The sequence below is a fragment of the Amblyomma mixtum genome, chromosome 5 (assembly GCF_055824585.1).
Source record: "Amblyomma mixtum isolate Tamu chromosome 5, ASM5582458v1, whole genome shotgun sequence".
Taxonomy (NCBI): domain Eukaryota; kingdom Metazoa; phylum Arthropoda; class Arachnida; order Ixodida; family Ixodidae; genus Amblyomma; species Amblyomma mixtum.
Window position 1 is genome coordinate 86,261,758 of NC_143016.1, and position 21,037 is coordinate 86,282,794.

Consider the following 21,037-nt stretch of genomic DNA (forward strand, 5'->3'; position numbering starts at 1 on the left):
GAACTATTGTGACAGCCCCTGACGCAACAAGTTTCTCCACTCTTAGAACGTCGCGGAATTCCAGCCATGACTCACAGCGAGCGGCAACACCACTTTAGTGCGCCCGCAAGCAGGACGGCGCGTGCCCACAATGAAATAGAGAGTGCCAGCGGCGCGAGCAGCACGCGCATACCAGTCGAGGCTGCTGCTCAATGCGCACCTCCGCCGGCGACGTGCCCGGACAGAAACGCCAAAATGACCGGCAGGGGAGAAGTGGCGCTGGTGCAGTGGGAGCAAACTTCAGGTGCGCTTCCCTCAGGGAAGCGAGAAGGTTGAAAAAAGATGCCCAGGCTTAGATTGGTTAAGCCAAGAATGCGTTGCATATTGCGCGGTCTTTTTGCGCGAGGTATTGCTTGGCGGCACTCGATTTTCTCAGCAGCTTTTCCTCCGTGACGTATGGATGGATAGGAGCGCCCCCTTTGAAACGGGGCGGTGGCAACCGCCACCATGCTCAGCCGTCCTTTTTTTGTTTTCTCTTTTTCTTTTTTTACGTAATTTGGTGACGTCACGTTATCCCGTGACGTGACGCCACCAAACCACGTGACGTCACGTGGTCAAACCACGTGGTTTGGTGGCTGCCCGGCCGCGCCCAAGGGCTGAACTGAGTGATTGCAATATGCTACGCATAAAAAAAAAACATCCACTGGCCACAAACACGACGACTTACTTCTTGTGTAAGTGATTGTGCGCAGTGGCCGCTCGCGCGCACTTATTTTCGGACAATGCTTGGACATTAGCGCGCGAGCGGCGCGAACTTGATTACTTTTGTATTTTGTAAATAGTGTACAAAGCTCTCCCCTGTCCTTTCTCGCTGTCGCTCCCCTCTATACTTCTCCTTACTATCCTCTTCCTTTCCCTTTCGTTTCCGCCGGCTGCAGCTCGGGTGCTTAAGATATTAGATAGCAATTGCCGCGGCCGGAAACACTCTTTTGCTTCACTTTTTATTTTTTTAAATAAACCACTACCACTACCACCAGGCATTCAAACACTGCACTGTAGAAAGCTGCGCGCTAGAAAGTATCTGTGGTAGGGAGGCAAGACGGAGACAGAACGAGCGCTCTGGCGACGGTGCCGCCGGCAACAATAGAGCAGCCACCGAGTCTCCGTCGTGCGTCCGCGGTTCCACGAATTCGCTAACCCTTCGACCGGGGACAGGTGCACATGTCAAAGTCTCGCTCAGTGCACTGTGCTGGAGGCTGGATGGCGCATCGGAAAGTTCGGCGAACTTCACAATTAGGTTAAGACTACGCGAGCTTGGCATGTTTGTTCAACATACATGAATGCACACTGCGGCATTTTTAAATTGGAGTCCACGTGTACCAGTGAATCGGATAAGAGTTGAAAATTTTCTCGGTATCCGTGTTTTCTCCGCGTATGTGTTGAGCGTTCTCCTGCCGCCCCTTGCGGCGCGATTATATTCGCTTCGGTACGTGTCGCTCCGCGCAGCCAACAGCCGAATGTTTTGCATACCAGGCCAGCAACGCTTGCGTCGTGTGGTTTTTACCGCACCCGCGATGCCTGCCTACAAAGGGCATGTAATGCTGGCTGACGATATCGTGCATGGCCATGCAGGAAGCTAAATTTTCCTTCCCCCAAGCTTTGACAGGATTTACTTCGAGAGGGGGGGAAGGAAAAACTTTTCCTCTCCATGGAGCTTGGATGGATGGATGGATAGGAGCGCCCCCTTTGAAACGGGGTGGTGGCAATTGCCACCATGCTCAGCTTTTCTTTATTTTTTTTTGTTTTGTTTACTGTGTTGGCAATTCTCATTAAGATTCTCCATCACCTTTGCCTATGGTTTCCTACTATTCTAACCTTATGCCACATCTCTGCTTTTCAGCCACCAATCCTCCAATCGCTTTTTGCTGACTTCCACTGCAGATTTATTTACATGACCATTGTTATCTTTAAACCCTAGGGTGCCTACGGCCTCAGTACAGTGAACTAGAATATTGGGTAGTGTGCTCACTCCGCGCCGGCTCAATGGGGGAGCGGTGGCCCAGCGAATGTCGACAGGTTTCTGTTTCGCGGCGCCGACACGAGGTGGCGCCACAGTAGACTTCACGGTAGGATTTGCCGTCGCCGTCAGTGCGCCGTGTGTATTTGTGGGCTCGTTGTTCTGTTGTGCGGTTTTGCACTGGTTTGAGCGCTTCTCGGGGGGTCATTTCACGTTTTTGCTCACGTATGGTGCCAGTGCTTGTTCAAGCTTGCCCAGATAAGCGGCCTTCAAATGCAGGGCCCTCCAGATTCAAACTTGGGTGCCTGCGCATGACCACGATGAGCACGTAGGTAGAAGTGACTGTAGACTTGTTTTCTACGTAATAGGGTATGTTGCACGGAAGTGTGTACTGGAGACAAATTGCCAAATGTGCATTACCTTGCTTACAATGCAGTCTCCCAATGAAAACTGTTTTCCTGCGAGGCTGACAAAATACCGCGACCATGGAGGACTGCTCTACCCACCGGCGCAGCTTTATGGATTTGTGTTGAAGCTTGAAAACCTCTCCACAGAAAACCTCACAGAACCAACTTCTTTTTGAAGTCTGCTTCTAACCACTTCCAACATATGAAGAATGCTTTCGGAATGCAGCGAAGAAAAACTCGAACGGGCGAAGCACCTTAAACTGAGCCGTTGCTGACGCTGCTCTGAAGTGCTAGAAAAAGTTGAACGAAAAAGAGGCGAAGTGGTTTAGTTTACGGGGTTTTATCGTCTCTGAGCGACTCAGGCTAGGGCTCCGGAAATTTCCACCACATGGGTACAACTCACTGTAACCTGGGGTTCTTCAACGTGCACTGACATCATACAGTACGTGGGCCTCTATAATTTCGCCTCCATCGAAATTCGACAGCCGTGGCCGGGTTCGAACCCATGTCTTTCGGATCAGCAACCGAGCGCCATCTGAGCCACCGCTGCCAGAGGCGAAATGAGCGAGCATAAATGCATGCAGTGATGACAAATCTGCCTCATTCTTTATTTTTTTAAATAGCAGTGGATGCTGCATGGCTGTTCAAAAAAATGTGAAGTCAGTTACTGTTGTGTCGAAATTGTTTCGGTACGTGTGCCTCGATCTTATTTAGCGCAAAGCGCTAATGTTAAATAATGTATATGCCCCCCCCCCCCCCCCCTTCCTTATACTTTCGCTCACTTATGTGTCTCCCTTCTACCTCCCTGCCCCTCTGTGTTATGTGTGCTGCAGCTTGGCTCCTTGCGAATAGAAATAACTGCTGCCGCCGTCACACTCTCCATTCCGCGTTTGTCCCTGGCATATAATCAAATTCCGCCACACCACATGCTACTACTATTAACTTTAAGTATTAAGACAAAAAGCTGTATGACCCCTCGGTACGCAGTGCGTTGTAACTGCAAGGAAACATTGCAGGCACGAGTGACAATACGTGATCATCCCTGATAAAAGTTGCTCATGTAACCCCTCATGCAATGTCCCTTGTGGAACTTTGAGAAATAAATAAACATGTGCACATGCCAGAAATTAAGTTCCATTCAAGATCTGCCGAGCCATTTCGATGACACACACGCGAATGTTGCGATAATAATTCAATTTGTCGGCGCGGCTACCACGGCTACTGCGACGCCAGCCGAATGCGCCACTCGCTTTCACCCGTGAAGACGCGTGCAGCGCCACCACGCGCCACCGCGCCCTGTCGACACCGGCGGGGTCACCCCGAGCGGGCCTGTGAGCACACTACCTTACTGTACACTACATTCTAGTTCACTGTAGCCTCAGAAAGAGCGACTGTGCCTGCATCGACATCCGGATGGATGTCGATGCAGGCACAGATAGAGCGCGCCATCTGCCTATCAGCTTGCAAGACTGCTACACAGCCTCCGAGAGCCTTAACTTCATTTTGCACGCGTTGCGCGCAATACGCAGATTCCAAAACCGAAACTGCACACGGTTATAAGTGTTATTTTTATCTTGCGATAAGCGTCATACACTACTAAAATGAGCTTTAGTAGCGTTGTTAATTCTTTGAAACTTGTATTGTTGCTCCGCAGCTTAGGCAGCTCAGCGTAGTGTCGGGTTGTGCAGGCGCAGAGGCCATCGACTTGCATCCGAGTTGTTACGTCAATCGCTATCATCATCGTACTTACCCATCTCTCTCTCTCTCTCTCGTACTTTCGGCTTTCGTTCTCCATTGTTGAGCGCCTTAGGAAGCTGTGTCGCTGTGTCTTGTGTTGTCAACAGCTGTCAGACAAGGCTGCAAAAATGAAAGAAGCTTTTGTTTACCTAGTTGTGATATCTGTCACGGTTCTATGCTTGTTAACAAGTGTGTCAACAGCGGCGACGTTTCCGTTTTTGGAGGACTTTGAATTACGGATGCCTCACGTTCGTCCCACGCAGGTAACAGGTCTCCCTGCTTTGGTTCCGTACTGCTAGTTGCCCCAGTTGTCACGCTTGCTCGCGCACGACACGGTGAAGCGCGGTTTGTCTGTGGTGATGTTTTGTGTCGATGCAGACGAAAAGGGCCCGTCAGTATTTGCCAGGAAGGCAGACCTGCTGTTCGTAGATAGTTCGTAGCTTTATCTTCTGGGAAAACCCATATGGCCGCGTAATGCGGCACTGATTTATTATTGTTGCCCATAAATTACAGTTCTTGTTTCTTTCTTACCTTTTGTTTGTTTGTTATGTGGGCCGCTAGTTCGCTTCGCGCCACTTTGCGCCAGCTATGATTACACTTTGGCACCAGTTTCGCAATTAATTCTGCCCCTTGTCACTGTTGCCGTGGCACATACCGGCCTAATCTCGCATATTCGTCATCCATCTTGTCAGAGCAGAAACAACCTATCGAGTTGAGACTGTGATTGGTATCTAAGGTTACTTGACAAGCAAATTTTATGCGCATTGAAAATTCGAAGCTTTAAACTAGATGCCATATGCATTGCTGTTGCAGTGTTTCCGTTCCTTTTCCTACATAAGCTTTCCTTTACGTAAGCTTCTCCAAAGCTTATGTAAAGGCTTTTGTGCTACAAAAGTGTACGAGGTGGTACCCAAAAGAAACCGGACTTATTTTTGTTTGAACTTATTTGTTCACATTTTAAGCACAGACCTTCAATCTCCTTCAAAGTATTTCCCACTTGAAATGATACGCTTGTCGAATCTTTCATTCCATTTTTCAAAACATTGTTTAAATTCATCTTTTGTGATGCTTGACAGTGCCTCCGTCGTTTTTTTCTTCACCTCAGCAACATTGGCGAAACGCTTTGCATTCAACTATTTCTTCATTCCAGGAAACAAAGACAGTAGCACGGGGCAAGGTCGGGAGAGTATGAGGTTGAGGAATAGGGGTCATGCCATTTTTGGTCCAAAATTGTCGTAGAGACAGGGCTGTGTGAGCAGGGGCATTGCCATGATGGAAAAAGCAGTCATCCGACCGCCACAAATCTGGCCGCTTCCACCGCACACTGTTGCCCAATCTTTTCAAAACATCCAAGAAGAAAGCCTGGCTAACTATCTGACCCTGCGGAACAAATTCTCAATGAACGACTCCTCTCACGTCAAGAAAACAAATCAGCATTGTTTTGAGGTTTGGTTTCACCTGACGAGCTTTCTTGAGGCGAGGTGAATTTGAAGTTTTCCATTGGCATGATTGTTGCTTTGATTCAGGATTCGATTAAGGAACACTTGAGTGGTCCCCATAGCATCGTCCTTGTACGTCTTTCTTAAAATTTCAAGAGTTTCCATTCAACTTTTTCCGAGCAAAAATCAGAATTTCACCGGCGCATGCTGTTCACGAAAATCAGCCATTGCAAAAACGACATTCACACAAAACAGTCGTCACTCTAAAACTCCGCCTAAACTGGTCTGACCTCCTTCAACGACGGCACTCGGCTTACTGACTCTGGAATGTTCGTTCTATGCGCTCCTAGTGGCAAAACGCGGTACCGCAGAAGCTTTGTCGACCAAAAAATTTAGTCCGGTTTCTTTTGGGTACCCCCTCGTACACAAGAAGAAGGCTGCTCTGCGTCTCGTAGATAAATACTCAATTAATTTTCGTCACTAGTCAGCCCGGACCAAAAGCAGTAACTATTTTAAGCTTTGATTTGCGTGGTGGTGTTTGTTATGTAATTCCGTGTGTCACTTTGCTCTACTGTGAAGTTGCATACAATAGGGTGTATTCACATGACCTCATGTGAGCCATTTTATTGTCCAGTAGCTTGAGTAGTACAGTTCAGAGCAGGAGGCGGTAATCTCTTTCAACACACCGACGGCCTTTTGCAGTGCTCGACAGGCACAAAATGGCAGCCACTGTGGCGTCGTCTTTTTTTTCCACACAGGTTTTTTTTTCCACTGGCACTACACAAAGGGTATAATTTGTAACAGTATATTATTCTGCATCCCTGTTTATAAATAAGGTATGCTTCACGCTGTTTTCTGTTCGCATTCGTTTGTTGCAGAATGAAACGTATTTATGCACAGCATTTCACATCAAGCCGAATCAACACGAGTATATAGGTAAGTGCGTCAAGTGAACTGGCTAGTATTTTCACTTGCCGATTTTGTACTGCTGTGGTGTTAGCCAAAAATTCTATACCCATATTTCTTTTGAATAATTTCTAGTATGACTAGGTATTTGGAGTTGAGTAACTTTTTTTCTTAATCTACTGCTACCTTACTGCTGCTGCCTTACGATGATAAGAAATATATAATGGCTATAGTAGGATCTTTCGTGCTTGGCACCCCGTGTACATTTAATGATTTGTGCACAGATTAGTTGCGATTTTTTCGCTGTGCCATCTTGCAGCTCATAGCAGCTAGAAAAGTCTTGCTAAGAAATGAAAAAGTTTACATTACATGGACTCATTTTGGGTTTGACCTTGGAGTAAAAACCTCCGAGACCATGTATAGTCAGTGTACAAGGTCTGTGGATATGTGCCCAAAAGTATCTCATAACGGACCTCAACGAAATGTATGCCATGAAAGCTCGTTTTAGCTGGAAGGTTTTTTTTTTTAGACGCATGACTTACTGCTGCTGTGGCGGCTGGAGGACCATGACAGCAGCCTGACAGCTGCCGTTGCCTCAAATAAATTACATGCCAGCTGTGCATTGACCTTTTTTTGCTTCGGTCCTTATGACATTGTTCAGCACTTGATTAGTGCTGGCATCTGCTGAGATGAACATTGGCGATGTGCAGGACGTGTGTTGGTTCTGATAATAGATTTTTCTTGCTGCTTGATTAGTGCTGCAATTACAGAGAAGGAAATCTATTTGTGCTGAAATGTCGGGAAGAAGGTAGTGTCTTGTGGGCTGCCCTTGATGGCTCAATTATCTACATTTTTGCAGTCCCCTGGGAATGGCATACATTCTTCTGTGATGGTTATGTTGCTTTTAAAAGATTTTAGAGATTGAATTCACTCAAAGCAAACTGACAATTTAAAAGCTTATTTTTAATATTTTACTACTACCCTTAAAATGCAGGACTTATAGACATGTAGAGTTTTGCATTGTACTATTAAAAGTTGAGCAAGTATCTCATTTTTTTTTTCTAATATTGAGTTATAGATATAGCTGAGTTTCAGCTATATATATTCTATCCTTTCAAGGCAGTTTAGAAGAAGTTTCATTTTGATAAAAACTGAAGTGACTAATGAGTTAGAGTGAGATGTGTTGCATTCAATGAAATCAAATAGAAATATTGTGTCTGCCATAAAAAGAAGTCTAGGTATCAAAGTTTCTTCATGAAATTGATAGTCTAGGTATCAAAGTTTCTTCATGAAATTGATAAAATGTTGCAAAATTCAAACATCTGCATTACTTTTTCTGTTTTACATTTCTGCAACATTAATAGATAACAGTATTCCAGCTATTGCATTAAGCAATCTACGTGGGCTAATTTAACATCTTGAAATGTACAGTTTTGGATGGCATTTTTTCATACGTATATAACTACGCACATGAGCACTGGATTTGAGGTGCCAATTCTGAGACGAAATGTTTAATAAATGCCATCATAATCAATCATTGCTACTACTTCTATTCTAGTGTCGCCGCGGTGGCTCAGTGGCTATGGTGCTCGGCTGCTGGCCCGAAAGACGTGGGTTCGATCCCGGCCGCGGCGGTTGAATTTCTTTGGAGGAGAAATTCGAGGCCCATGTACTGTGCGATGTCCGTGCACGTTAAAGAACCCCAGGTGGTTGAAATTTCCGGAGCCCTCCACTACGGCGTCTCTCATAGCCTGAGTCGCTTTGGGACGTTAAACCCCATAAACCAACCAACCAACCACTTCTATTCTAGTTGCTGGGCCTTACGTTTTCAGATGTGTTTACTGGTAACCTCAGTTTTAGTGAGCCAATATCGACCAACTCAGACCCTTATTTTTGCTGTCGAGTGGGAACCAAACCGACCACATACCCTAAGCATGTGTATAAACTGAGTGGAAGAGTGATTCAGTTTGAAGTCATAGTGACTAATCATGACAGAGATTTTGTTCTCTTCCCTTCCCCCCCGTTTCACAGTGGCATTCAAGCCTAATGCGTCAATGCACGTGGCCCACCACATACTGATCTATGGCTGCCTGGTACCGGGCTACCGTGAAATGGATTCTCCACGGGCAGTGTGGGACTGTGGAGAGATGAGCCATTCCCACTCGGAGTACCAGAAAGGAAGTACTTGCGCCGAAGGACCTCAGATCATATATGCATGGGCTCGTGACGCCCCACCCCTTACGCTACCAAGAGGTAACCTGATGCATGCCTGTTAACATGAGTCAAGGACAAAAAACATTTTTATTTTGTTTCTAGCGAGAGCTACGGTCAAGCTCTGTTTTTCGTCAAGAACAAAAAACAAATACAAAGATGTTACAGGCTGTCATTGCAAGCATTGTTTAATGAACAATGAACAAAACTCAATAGAATTGTTGTTCTTGGTAAAATTTGATGGTTGGACTTTTCGCATCTTTGTTGGCATTTGTTGGGCAGAGACATACTTTTTTCTAAGAAGTCTGAAGTTGAAAATATTCTTGTCTTGCTCTTTTGATTCACAATTCAAGCTCGTGATGCTGGCCCTGGTGTTGTGTGCATTAGGAACTGCTTGACTGCTGAACATAACAGCTGAGCAGTGGTGTTTACTTCAAAGTCGACAACAAAAACTGCATTTGTCATTATTGCAGTTTGGTTGTGAAAACAGTATGTGGCAGTGGTGCCTGTATTTTATTGTTTGGTCTTTTGTAGATTATAAAAGTTTTGTTTTCAGTGGATTATCTTTCGATTTACAACAACCTCTCTATTTAGTGAATGGGCCACTGGTTGAAAGATTGGTTGAAAGGTTTGTTATACTCCGGCAAATCTGAAGCATCATTCAAAGAATATGCTTCCATTGAGACTTTGAAAATACCCGCTGGATATGGAATCACGCTCATTGCAATCACTGTTTCATGTTTCTCTCGGCCATGCTCACTCCAGAACAGCTTACGTTGGGCGACTAGCCTGCGCAATCATAATTATCCTTCTGTCCTCTTTTGGTGAGGGTCCACAAAGTTAAAATCTTTCCCAGCCCAAATGGTTTATGGAACAATTTCCTGTTGGTTCCAGTTGGAACCAGCTGGGTTCCTCTTGGTTCCAACTGGCACCAACTGGAAATTGTTCCATAAACCAGTTGAGCTGGGAAAGATTTTCACCTGGTTACCTTAAGTCTATTCTTCATGCCATGTCTTGCATATTCACCTGCATTGCCCTGTGCTGGAATCTGATCATCATAACAGCAGAACTAGAGAATATAGCACTGCATGTCCTACGGATTTAAAACAGTGTTATATTTGCACTCACTGTAGAAATAAGGTGCCATTGAGCACATGTTCACAGAAAGAAACGAGGGAATGAGTGAAATGAAATGTGATGCATATACATGTTGTTATAGACTAAGAGTGCGATTTAGCACGAATCCCTCAGTCAGGATGACAGTGAAGTGAAGTTTTCAGGGCCTTTTGCCTAGCGGATGGGACCCGCTTGTACCAGTGAAAGAAAGGATATTGGCTTTATTCAGAGGAGGTTTGAGTCGGGTTTCGTTTCAGCTCACGGTTAAATTTTTATTTGGTACTGAGGTGCACATGGCTGTAATATTTTGCAGGGATGATCTTACTGTTTGTGCTGTGCTTGGTTTTTCCTTAAGTGTCAAGACCTGGTGTTGGGTCCTCTCCGCAAACAAATTGAGACATTTAGCTGCCGAGTTGAGCAAAACATGTCTTTGGAACTTAGTCATAGTTACTCCACTGTTTTTGATAATTAGCTTGTTTATTATAAACATGATGTGTAAATGATAGTGCATTGTTACTTGATCATATTATATATCTCAATTTGTTGCCTGTATACTTTTTCCATATTCTGCCATATCAGTGACGTGCGAACTGGCATGAGGGCCCTTTATGCTCTTGCTTCTTCCTTTTTCCCTGATCCCAATGCATGTTGTGTACTTTTGGACATGTCCAAATAAAGGCGTTCGATTAGAGCTTACCATAACGTTGCACTTGAATTCCATCTTTTTTCTTGGTTGCAGGTGTTGGCTTCAAGATTGGCGGCAATAGCGGCATCCGATATTTGGTGCTTCAGGTCCACTATGCTGACACTACTGCTTTTCTGAGTGAGCAAACACTATGGAAATAGTCGAAGAGATTTACCAAACTGAGGAAATGCAGGGGTGTTCCTGTTTCGAAGGAAGTGCTGCTGAGGTCTTATATGAAACATTATTCGAGACATATTTACTCGTGACCATTTTTTACGCAGTGTATGGATGCACCAGCAACTGTTCTTGTCTAGCACTACAGGTTGAAACTGGGGGTAGCAATTTGTCATAGCTTAGTTTGTATCTGCTGATCATCACAAACCAGCGTGTGTGAATCCATTTTGCATTCTCATGTGAAATTACAACTGGCTGGCCAAAACTTTGTGGACATCTGCATAATTTATGCCTGGTCCCTTCGACACCATCGGTGGGCCCTGGCAGAAGTGAGATTCGTTTACCTACAGCACATCTGAGAGCAGTATGATTACACTAACTAGCCTGACTCATGGTGATTTTTGTTTATTAGACTTTGTTTTTAGTTTTAACACAGTTCTTCATCGCAGCAGTGTTTGTTAACATTCTGGCGGCATTATTAGACTGGTAAAGAGCCCTTTTAACAAATTGCTTCGAAAAATCGTACACGGTGTTTACTGTGGTTGTTTATTCTCGTAAGTGTAGTAATATGTTCATAAACGTTTTTTGTTCTTGTTCTACTTTCTTACCATTTCCATACCACTTACTGGTGCATTTATTATAATGATGAGACTGATGAGAATGATGAGATAGACTTGCTGATAACACAGTGATACTAAGCCACCTTTGCATACAGTATGTCTGCCCTCCATAATCTTGTACATCAGCTAGTTGAGATTGTAAGCTATTCTGTCATCATGCACACAAGTACTCAGCATAGTCACCTGTGTGCTGTCAAGTAGGAAAGCACATGCTGTACCTAAAGTGTACTTGGACATATTTGGTGACAGTGCATGCCCCATTAATCTGATGTTCACAAGGCTTGGCCTCACAGTAATAGCAAGTGATAGTGTGGCCTGAACACTTAGTTTATCAGTTTTGTTACCTTTGTCAAAATTACGCACGCCACAAGGTTTACTTGTAGACAGTGCTGTGTGGTTCATTCTGCATCCCCTGCACTCCAAATCCTTCGTAGGTGTGGAGAATTGTTGACCTCACTCCTCAGGAGTATAGGAGTTCCAAGGGCCTCAAGGAGTTTCAAGGGCCTGACTAGGAGGCCCACTAGCAAGCCTAGTAGCCTGTATATTTTTCACAAAGGGCTCTGCTGTGGTGGCTCAGTGGTTACGGCGCTTGGCTGCTGTCCCGAAAGACACGGGTTTGATCCCGGCCGCGGCGGCTAAATTTCTATGAAGGCGAAATTCTAGAGGCCCGTGTGCTGTGCGATGTCAGTGCACATTACAAGAACCCCAGGTGGTAGAAATTTCCAGAGCCCTTCACTACGGCGTCACTCATAGCCTGAGTTGCTTTGGGACGTTAAACCCCAACAAGCCAAGCCATTTTTCTCAAAGAACGCTCATCTATGATGTTGTTCCTTAGCATCAAGCTATTAACCCTTTGAGGGTCGAATTATTTTGAAGAAAACTTTCCCAGGTGGTCAAATTACTTTATTGCGGATCTTGAATCTACAAAATGTATATAATCGAGAATAAATAGTAAAAAAAAGTTAGGAACAGTACTTTGGTGACAGCATCACTCACAACTGGAAAATGTTCAATAGAATAGAATAGCAACGGTGATAAGCAAGCTAAGAGCAGCACCAATAAAGATAGAAATCAACTTTCGCCGCCTCTGCAAAACAATGCCCACAAAGAGAAAACACGTTTCGTGCGACTCCGTTGCGATCCCGCGGTGGAATCGAAACCGCGTAGGCGCGTTGCCACAGAGGGCGAGAATACCTCGCGAGCAACGGTGATAAGCAAGCTAAGAGCAGCGCCAATAAAGATAGAAATCAACTTCGGCAGCCCCTGCAAGATAGTGCTGACAAAAAGAAAACTCAAATTTCGCGCGACTCCGTTGCGATCACGCGGCGAAACCAAAACTACAAAAGGGGTGTTGCCGCAGTCTGTGCCGCCGCGCTAAAGCTAGACATAAGTTCTGCTTATCTCCGTAAGAAGGCAGCACAAAATTCAAACACTTCTTGTAAGTCCTAAGAGGTGGCAGCACCCCCCAGTGAGCACGCATCATTCTTTTGGCGCAAAATTTCAAACGGAAGATCGAAACCGTACCCGTACGGCAAAGACCTTGCGGGACAGAAAACCGCCGCCGTACATATACGGCAAAAACCTTCAAAAGGTTAAGGCTGTGGTTCACAGATGTTCAGGCGTCTCTCCTCCACATGTGAAGCTGCACAAAAATAGGAGATAATGTGGCTTGGCAGTTCTTTGTTTTATGTGGATGCAGCATACGCTTGATTGAGAGCTGTCATGTACAGGTTGATCAGCTCTTAGAGTGAACGCATGAATGTGTGGCTGCACTCTTTGTAGCTCCATTGCATCCGTCCAGGCAGTGCATCAGAATGAAATGGCAGACAGTGGGGACAACCACCTCCTGATCCTTCTGCGCATGCGCTACTTTGCTTCATTGCGTGGCAGTGTCGAAGGCATGGATGCTCCAAAGAGCTAGGCCCACATAGGATGTGTGACGCATAGTTTTGTTTTTGTTTGAAGCATGTGTGTATACTGTAAATGAGTTATTTTTTGCGAGCTCAGTATGTCAAGAATTCAGCTAAAGTCGCAGTTTTTGTGGCTACTAATGTCATTAATATTTTGCGGCTACTAAATTTCACTGTCAGAGGTGGCAGTTCACTTAGTGCTTTCTCTCCCTTGTAGATGTGTAAGCTTTCAGATGCTGCAAAAACGGGAATTTGCTCAGCGCTATATCATGTCCGATTCTCGCAGCATTGGTAGTGGCATAAAATTAATAACCACTGCTTCTGAAAAAGGATGTTTGAGAATCACTTTGAGCATCGAAGCCCCCTGAATTTCTCTGCCTCTGCTATAGAAACTAAACATTTTCTTCATGAACTCACCTTGTTCATGCTGCATGTGAAGAATTTGAGCCACAAAAAAAAACATCAAAAGCTATCACAGGTTATGTTCTCAGTGAAACCTCTAGAATCCAGCGACGAGAAGCCAAGAGCTCGAAATAAAGTGACTATTTTTTTTTTTTTTTTGCAATTATCAGTCTACATTTTGCGTCAATCATTCGCTAATCCAATTTTTCGCGACCTGTATGCAATTCATAAACAATTTGAATATTATGTGCTTGCAAAAATGAAGTTGTTGACAGTATCTAAGCACTGCTATTAAGACTGTACTTGTAAGTTCTGCACTCATCCCTCAACTTCTCTTTTTTTGTCTCTTTTCTTGCTGTTTTTCTCGAAAAGCTTTTGTACTAATTTGTGCAGCATTAGTTTCTTGTACTGTATTGTAAGACATCACACCACAGCATGGTTATAGGCCACTTTCACACAAATTGCGTATGCTTGTGTTTACTCTTGAGTTATGTATGTAACCTGCAATTGCTAATGGTTTTCTTTCAGCTGAAAATAAGAATGACAGTTCCGGCATTATTCTCTCGGTGTTGCCCGGAAACACGCCATTGTGAGTAGCTGCATACTTTAGGCTTTTTAATGGGCTGAACTACTGAAAACATTAGAGGTATAGACTCGAGTTTTTGTGTGTCAGTGCTACACTGTTGCAAGATCTCTACAAGAACAGTAATCGTGAAGACACCCAAAGAAAAGCCAGAGTGCAGTGTAGTTAAATAATTAACAGCCGTATTTCACCATCAGTTTCAGTTTTGGCCTGCGCTAACATGTGGCCCCCGTATGATGTTACATTCAACCCCCCCCCGCGGCATTAGTAATCACGTGGGCTTGGAAATCTCTAATGCAAGGAGAGTTTTGTTTGCTCTCGCATCTACCGCGCACCAGCAAGCAGCCTATCTGTTTCTGAATCACCATTTTTTGACAAACATACACACGGCTGTCGGGGTTTTTGTTTTTTCCCAAATATACATACTGCTCGCTGTCAACTTTCCATGTGGATGGAAATGGCTGCTCATTAGCTAGTGTTGAGTATCATATTCAACAATCATATTAAATGCAATTCCACTCAGTGCCTGCTACTGAAACTTGTTGGTTGGCATCCCTATGTACTGGGGCAACAAATTGTATTGTTTGTGAAATATTTTAAATTTGAAATAATTTTTAAAATATTAAGAAAAATGAAACCAATACACACACTTATAATAATATGAGCTTTGTAAGGTGTTCAGTGTCTTAGTATCAAATTTTATTTTCGAAATTAAGGTTTTCAAGTAAAATTCGAACAAAACTTGCAAAAATTTGATTGTATCCAAAAGAAAAAGTTTTATAGAATCTTTGGAGTATACAAATTGTCCAACGAATAGTAAATACTTCTCGAAAATCAGAGTTAGCTCATACAGTTTTCCAGCTACTAAACAATCACTTGGGCCTTATAGTTTGGCATGCCATCGTACGAAACAGTCGGGCAAACCCTCGGTAATGTCACTATTCTTTTCAAAACGGCCGGCCATTGAGCTGAACAAAACGGGCCCGAATAAAGAATTAACAGGCGATGCCACCAGTCTTTTTGGTGTGTTCCTTGGGTCTTCTTTGCCTTCTGAACTAAAGTCGGATGATGTGGTAGCTAACAAAGAGGGTTCAGCTTAAGTTAAGAACAACGCAGCGAACTATGGAAAGGAAAATGATAGGTGTAACGTTAAGAGATCGGAAGAGGGTGGAGTGGGTAAGGGAACAAACACGGGTTAATGACATCCTAGTCGAAATCAAGAGGAAGAAATGGGCTTGGGCAGGGCATGTAATGCGAAGGCAAGATAACTGCTGGTCCCTAAGGGTAACGGAGTGGATTCCAAGAGAAAGCAAACGTAGCAGGGGACGGCAGAAAGTTAGGTGGGCGGATGAGATTAAGAAGTTTGCGGGGATACAGTGGCGGCAACTGACAAAGGACAGGGTTACTTGGAGAGACATGGGAGAGGCCTTTGCCCTGCAGTGGGTGTAGTCAGGCTGATGATGATGATGTGGTAGCATCCTAAGGGTCACTGCTACCTAGATCATCAACGAAATGAACCGTGGACACAGCTGAATCACCAGGTTTACCACGTTTCAGGGCCTGTGCTAGATAGGCGGAGGCAGCCGCTCTCAAATTCTATGCTCCGCTGTTTTCACTAGTGGTTCAAAACTCACTGCCACATGGAAAAAATACTAACTAAAGAGAAAATTAAGCTGTACTTTTCTAGCTTCAACTCAAATCACTCTGCATGTACAAGGATGGTGCTGAAGGCTTTGAAATTGACGTTAGCAAGCTAACGATGGTCGATGGGTACAGTAGGGAAAGAGTTGAGCTGCATCTGGTTACGGATCCTTCAGGAACAGTTAATCTTTGTTTTGTTAAAAAAAATTGTTTTTTATTATGCTGTTATGGTGAGCTTGGTTATATTGAACTTTTACAAAACTTGCGAGGATTAGTGTTTGTGGTGCCTGCTTTGTAGTCCTGTGCCAGCAAAGAAATACAGGTCTACCAAAGTTGAAAATAAGAAACATTTTGCATTCAGAAGTCAAATGGCTATCAAGACAAATTCATTGAATGTGGTTAAACTTATAACAGTGTGGCATAAATTTTTAGCATCCATAATGCAGAGGATGCCTGTGGAGTTTTCTGCTGTATCTGGTGTGGATTAATAAGTTCATTTCTAAACTTTGATGTATTGACCTGTCCTGACTTTTGTTGTTGTCGTGTTTACTGCTTACAGCGTAACACGACGAGCTGCAATTTACCTTCTTGGAACAGGTGGCATGATCCGGTCACATCAAGTGGGTAAGGGTGCAGCTGTTTTTATTGTCGACTAAATTTTTATTGCGCACAGATGTTCCATTTTGCTTTGTTGTCCCCCCCGTGCAGAGCACTTCGAAACTGCTTGTCGGATTAACGAAGACATAACCCTCTATCCATTTGCCTTCAGGACCCACACGCATCAGCTTGGTATGTAAACACTTTCTCTTGAGGTTATCTCGAGAATTAACACCTATACATTCTGTGCTCATGCGCTTGTTTTTCAGCAGGTAATGTGTGTGGCACGTTGTGATATTTATGTATTGAGGCTGTACAGACAGAAGTGTAATATAGCTAAATAAATTACAGTCTAGAAAGCTTAATTGCTTATTGATTTCAGTTAAGCTTACTGAAAAAATTTGGAAGCATTTTGTCTCGGCAGTAAACACTTGGAGATAACGGCAAGTTGGGGGCGCCTCATGGGCAGCGTTATGCTGAGAAATTCGCAGACTGGTGTCACTTCTGAACTACAGTGGTGGAAAAATGCTTGCAGGATGCGGATTGATGAAAAAAGGCTTCATTTTCAGGTTGCCTCACTAGCCAGTCAGCTCCAATTCGTTCTAGTGGATAGAGCACACATATGTCCCGATGATTCTGTAGATTAGTACATTATCTGCTTTGCCTAACCGTGTAAAAATCCCACAAATTTTTGTTTATGACAGTACATCTGCATCTTCCACAGGATCTCTGCATTCACAAGTAACACTTTAGTTAGGGTAGTTAGCTCCTTGTTGCTGTTGAATGTTAGAGCTGTTGCCATGTTCCTCTATGCCTTCTGTGTCCCCATATCCTGTTGTGCTGTACTCTGTCACTGCAATGAGTACGGCAACAGTGCAGTGCTCTTAAAAGGCAACTCTGCCAGTTTTTTATGTTTCTGCATTTCCTCTCTGTCCTGATCATATCCTTCAAGCTTGGCTGCCTTATGCACTAATGAGTTTTAAATTTACTTTCATTTCATGTAATTTCTATGACCAATATTGTTTATGACATCACAAACATTTCCCACTCATTGAGCTTTACCCCTGCGCTGATGAGTTTTAAATTTGCTGTCATTTCGTGCAATTTCTACGACCGATATTGTGTTTGTGACATCACAAACATTGCCCGCTCAGTGTTACCTGCTCCCAGTCTGTAGAACCGAAATTTTCAGCTCTGGATTTGGTCATATGAGGTATTTAATGAAAGGAGTAGTGGTTTGCAGTCACAATTTTAGCCACTCGGTGCTCATACAAAAGTTTTTGCAGTAATGCTTTCTTCTCGCGATACAGCAAAGTTCCAGTTTCAATTTGCTGCTTTTCCTGCTTTAAATTTTTACTTGTTATTTTCAAAAGACTATTTTTCATAACAAAGAGAAGGGACTTGAAGGAACGCAGTGTGATCATCTGTTCAAAATGCTCAAAAAGGCCCGGAGTTGCCCTTCTTGCTGCAGACTGATATTTGGTGAATGTTGGTACCTGCACTTCTTTGTGAATATTCACTTGAGAGGGGACTTTCTGGATGTAGTGCACCACATGTCTGCCATAACTGTGGCAGCTTTCTGGCACCTGTTAAATGCTTAATGATTGTCACTCACAGGCAAAGCTGTGACTGGCTACATTGTGAGAAATGGCAAATGGATCAACATTGGCAAGCATGACCCATTGCAACCTCAGATGTTCTACAAAGCCCACAAAAACATCACTGTACATAAGGGTGACATTTTGGTAAGTTTTTTTATTCATCTTTACTTCCAAGAAGTCATGGCAAATAGTTTTGAAAGTACTCAGAGTGATACAAGTTGTTTTGTGTAGTGTAAGCTAATCTTGTTATGAGGTCAGCTTACTGCTTAGTTATTAGGAGGATAAGGTAGGTTTTGTTAGTGGCAAAGAATTTGAGTATTAAATGTGAACAGAGTTTTTATACATTTTATGTATAGTTCTTATATATTTTACATTCATGTAGTCGCTAACAAAGCTTTCACCATAGGCGTGGTTTTCAACTTGCAGTGCCTACGACAGTGTACTCTTGAGGGTGGCCTGAGCGAAGTACTGTCACTGCATTTATTGACACTTCACATTATCATTTCAAAGCACTGAAGTGCCACTATGTTGGAGTTCTTATTTTCATGTGCTTTTCATTTATTGCACAGGCTGCCCGCTGTACGATGTACAACTTTAGAGACAGGGACACCTATGTCGGGTAAGTGGCTCAGTGTGGTTTCTGTGATGAGAAGCCACTGTTTGTTTCAAGCATAAAAGTTGTATGGCTGACACAAATTTAGTTCTGTTCATCACAGGATTAGAGTTGCATTTGTTTTTATTAACTAAAAAAAAAAAGAGGCTTGGCCTTATTCAGGCCTGAGCATTTTGGAAAGCTTGCAGTCAGCGCGTGGCATTCCGGAAGTTTGCCGTCAAGCAGACTGAAGCTTCTCAGATTTCTCATGATTAAGTTTGCCGTCAACCAGACTGAAGCTAGATTCAGATTTCTCATGATGAAGTTTGATTTCTCATGATGAAGTTTGCCGTCAAGCAGACTGAAGCTAGATTCAGATTTCTCATGATGAAGTTTGCCGTCAAGCAGACTGAAGCTAGATTCAGATTTCTCATGATGATAGCCATATGTGATCGCTTGTGCCGGGCTTCTGCCTCTTCTTTCACAAGAAGCACATTGCATGGTGTGAGAGAGCAAAGGTCAGGCATTATGTATATGCTGCTTTGGCTCTGAATGATGCTATAAAATTTCCCTGTACATTACCTAAACTTACAAATTGTACATGGGTGTTGCCTTCACGTGCATAGCATTGCTATTCAGCAGTAGTGTACAGTCTTTGTCAAAAGTAACCAGGCTGCACGGTTTACTTCTCAGTCGTATAGTAAAGCTATTATGCCAGCCCTCAAGCTCTAAATCTCTGTATGGTAAGGAGAACCCCTGCCCTCACCTTCAAAGAAGTTTTTGATCTTTAGAGAAGACTTGAGGGGTCTACAATACGAATGAGAAGCAAACCATGCTGCCCGGTTACTTTTGACAAAGACTGTACATTGAATGATGGCTCTATGTCATTCGCTGGAATTTTGTACCATGTCATTGAAAAGTGAAAAATAAGTACTACAGCCAACTCTGCTTTCAGCTCTTTCATTCTTTAATTTCAATAAATTGCAGAATATATATATCTTTATTGTATGAGACAAAACTTCCCATGAATATCTTGTTTTGAGTTTCTTCTCTGTGCGTCGCTCCTTTCATGCTTGTTCCTCCCCAATGTTCGCAAAATAAGTGAAAGTAAAAAGTGCAAGTTGACACCTGAGTGACTTTTCATTTCATGCAGTGCCACAGGAAATGATGAAATGTGCAACTTCTACATGATGTACTATGTGGAAGGGGACCGCATCCTGGGACAGCACGAGTGCTTTTCATATGGGCCTCCTATTTATTACTGGGGAAGGGATCGACTCCTGACTAATGCACTCACTCCCGAGATGGACAAGGATGCGAGCACTCTGGACTAAACTACTTTTTGCCTGGCCCGATAGCTACCATTTGTGCTATGTGGCTGACCTTTTCTTGACCTCCCTGACCGACACTCCCCCCCCTTTCCCTTACTCCAGCACTACTTAAGCTGGTAGTTAAGAATGGCTGGTTTAAAGGGTCTCAACTGTGAGAACAAATTTGACAGGTCGTGCCATTACTGGCACTGGCAGCTACGTGCTTGACAAGGCTTTGATGCTCGAGATGACAGAGTGCACAGCATTTGTGTGTACTGTAACAACGTCTGTGCTGTCCAATTGGTGTCTGTGACAAGGCTGGAACCACTGAATGTTCTTGACAAGCACCAACTTGTTGCCCGGTTCTGATCTTTTGCTGCGTTCAAATTTGTGCTCGCATGGAATGAGGCCGGGGTCTCTTTGTCAGTACTTTTGATCAGCACCACTGATGCAACTGGGCTTGCTTGAGCAAAGAGCTAAGTAGCTCCTTGCAAACTGCTTGGGAAGACGGTAGACGGTTAATATATAGTTTTCTTGACTTCAACCACATGATGTAGCCTTTGAAAAGCCTGCCGCCACAGTGACAAGAAGCATGAGAACAAAAAATTCAGGTAGGAGGCAGTATTTGTAGGTGTTGGCACTAACCAGAATCAGATAAAACATAGGTTGCAGTCTGTTGGAGTTCATTACTGCTCTGATGCCAAAGAGCTTTAACGGGTAATTAAACTTAAATAGGTTGCAGTCTGTTGGAGTTCATTACTGCTCTGATGCCAAAGAGCTTTAACGGGTAATTAAACTTAAAAAAACAAAAAAAAAACATTATGGGTGTACGTATGGTTTCAGTTCTTGATCCTGCCTTTATTACTGGGACATTTAGTTGCAGACTTGAGCATAGTTATTATTAAAGCTCTGTGCTATAGTAATCTGTATACCTGTAAAGTCTTGGTTGTTTAGGGACCTGATTTAGTCGCACTGACTTCTCTAGCAACCCTTCTCAAGTTGACCGTTTTGTGTTAAAATAAGTGCACGTGGTAGGTGGCAAAACTTATAATTTTGGATTGTCTTAGGTTCTGGGCTCCATCTGAAGCTTGATTTTAAAGCTATGGAAGC

At 43.6% G+C, this 21,037-nt stretch overlaps 1 protein-coding gene across 1 annotated transcript; it reads left to right on the top strand.

The window, feature by feature from the left end:
* The first annotated feature begins 4,187 nt into the window (after positions 1 to 4,187).
* On the top strand, positions 4,188 to 20,659 carry Phm (Peptidylglycine-alpha-hydroxylating monooxygenase). Its single transcript, XM_089545395.1, has 10 exons — positions 4,188 to 4,403; positions 6,458 to 6,515; positions 8,517 to 8,738; positions 10,552 to 10,635; positions 14,132 to 14,192; positions 16,387 to 16,451; positions 16,536 to 16,616; positions 18,042 to 18,169; positions 18,595 to 18,644; positions 19,771 to 20,659. The coding sequence occupies exons 1-10, from the start codon at positions 4,269 to 4,271 to the stop codon at positions 19,949 to 19,951; spliced, it is 1,065 nt and encodes a 354-aa protein (XP_089401521.1). The 5' UTR covers positions 4,188 to 4,268; the 3' UTR covers positions 19,952 to 20,659.
* Positions 20,660 to 21,037: the final 378 nt, after the last annotated feature.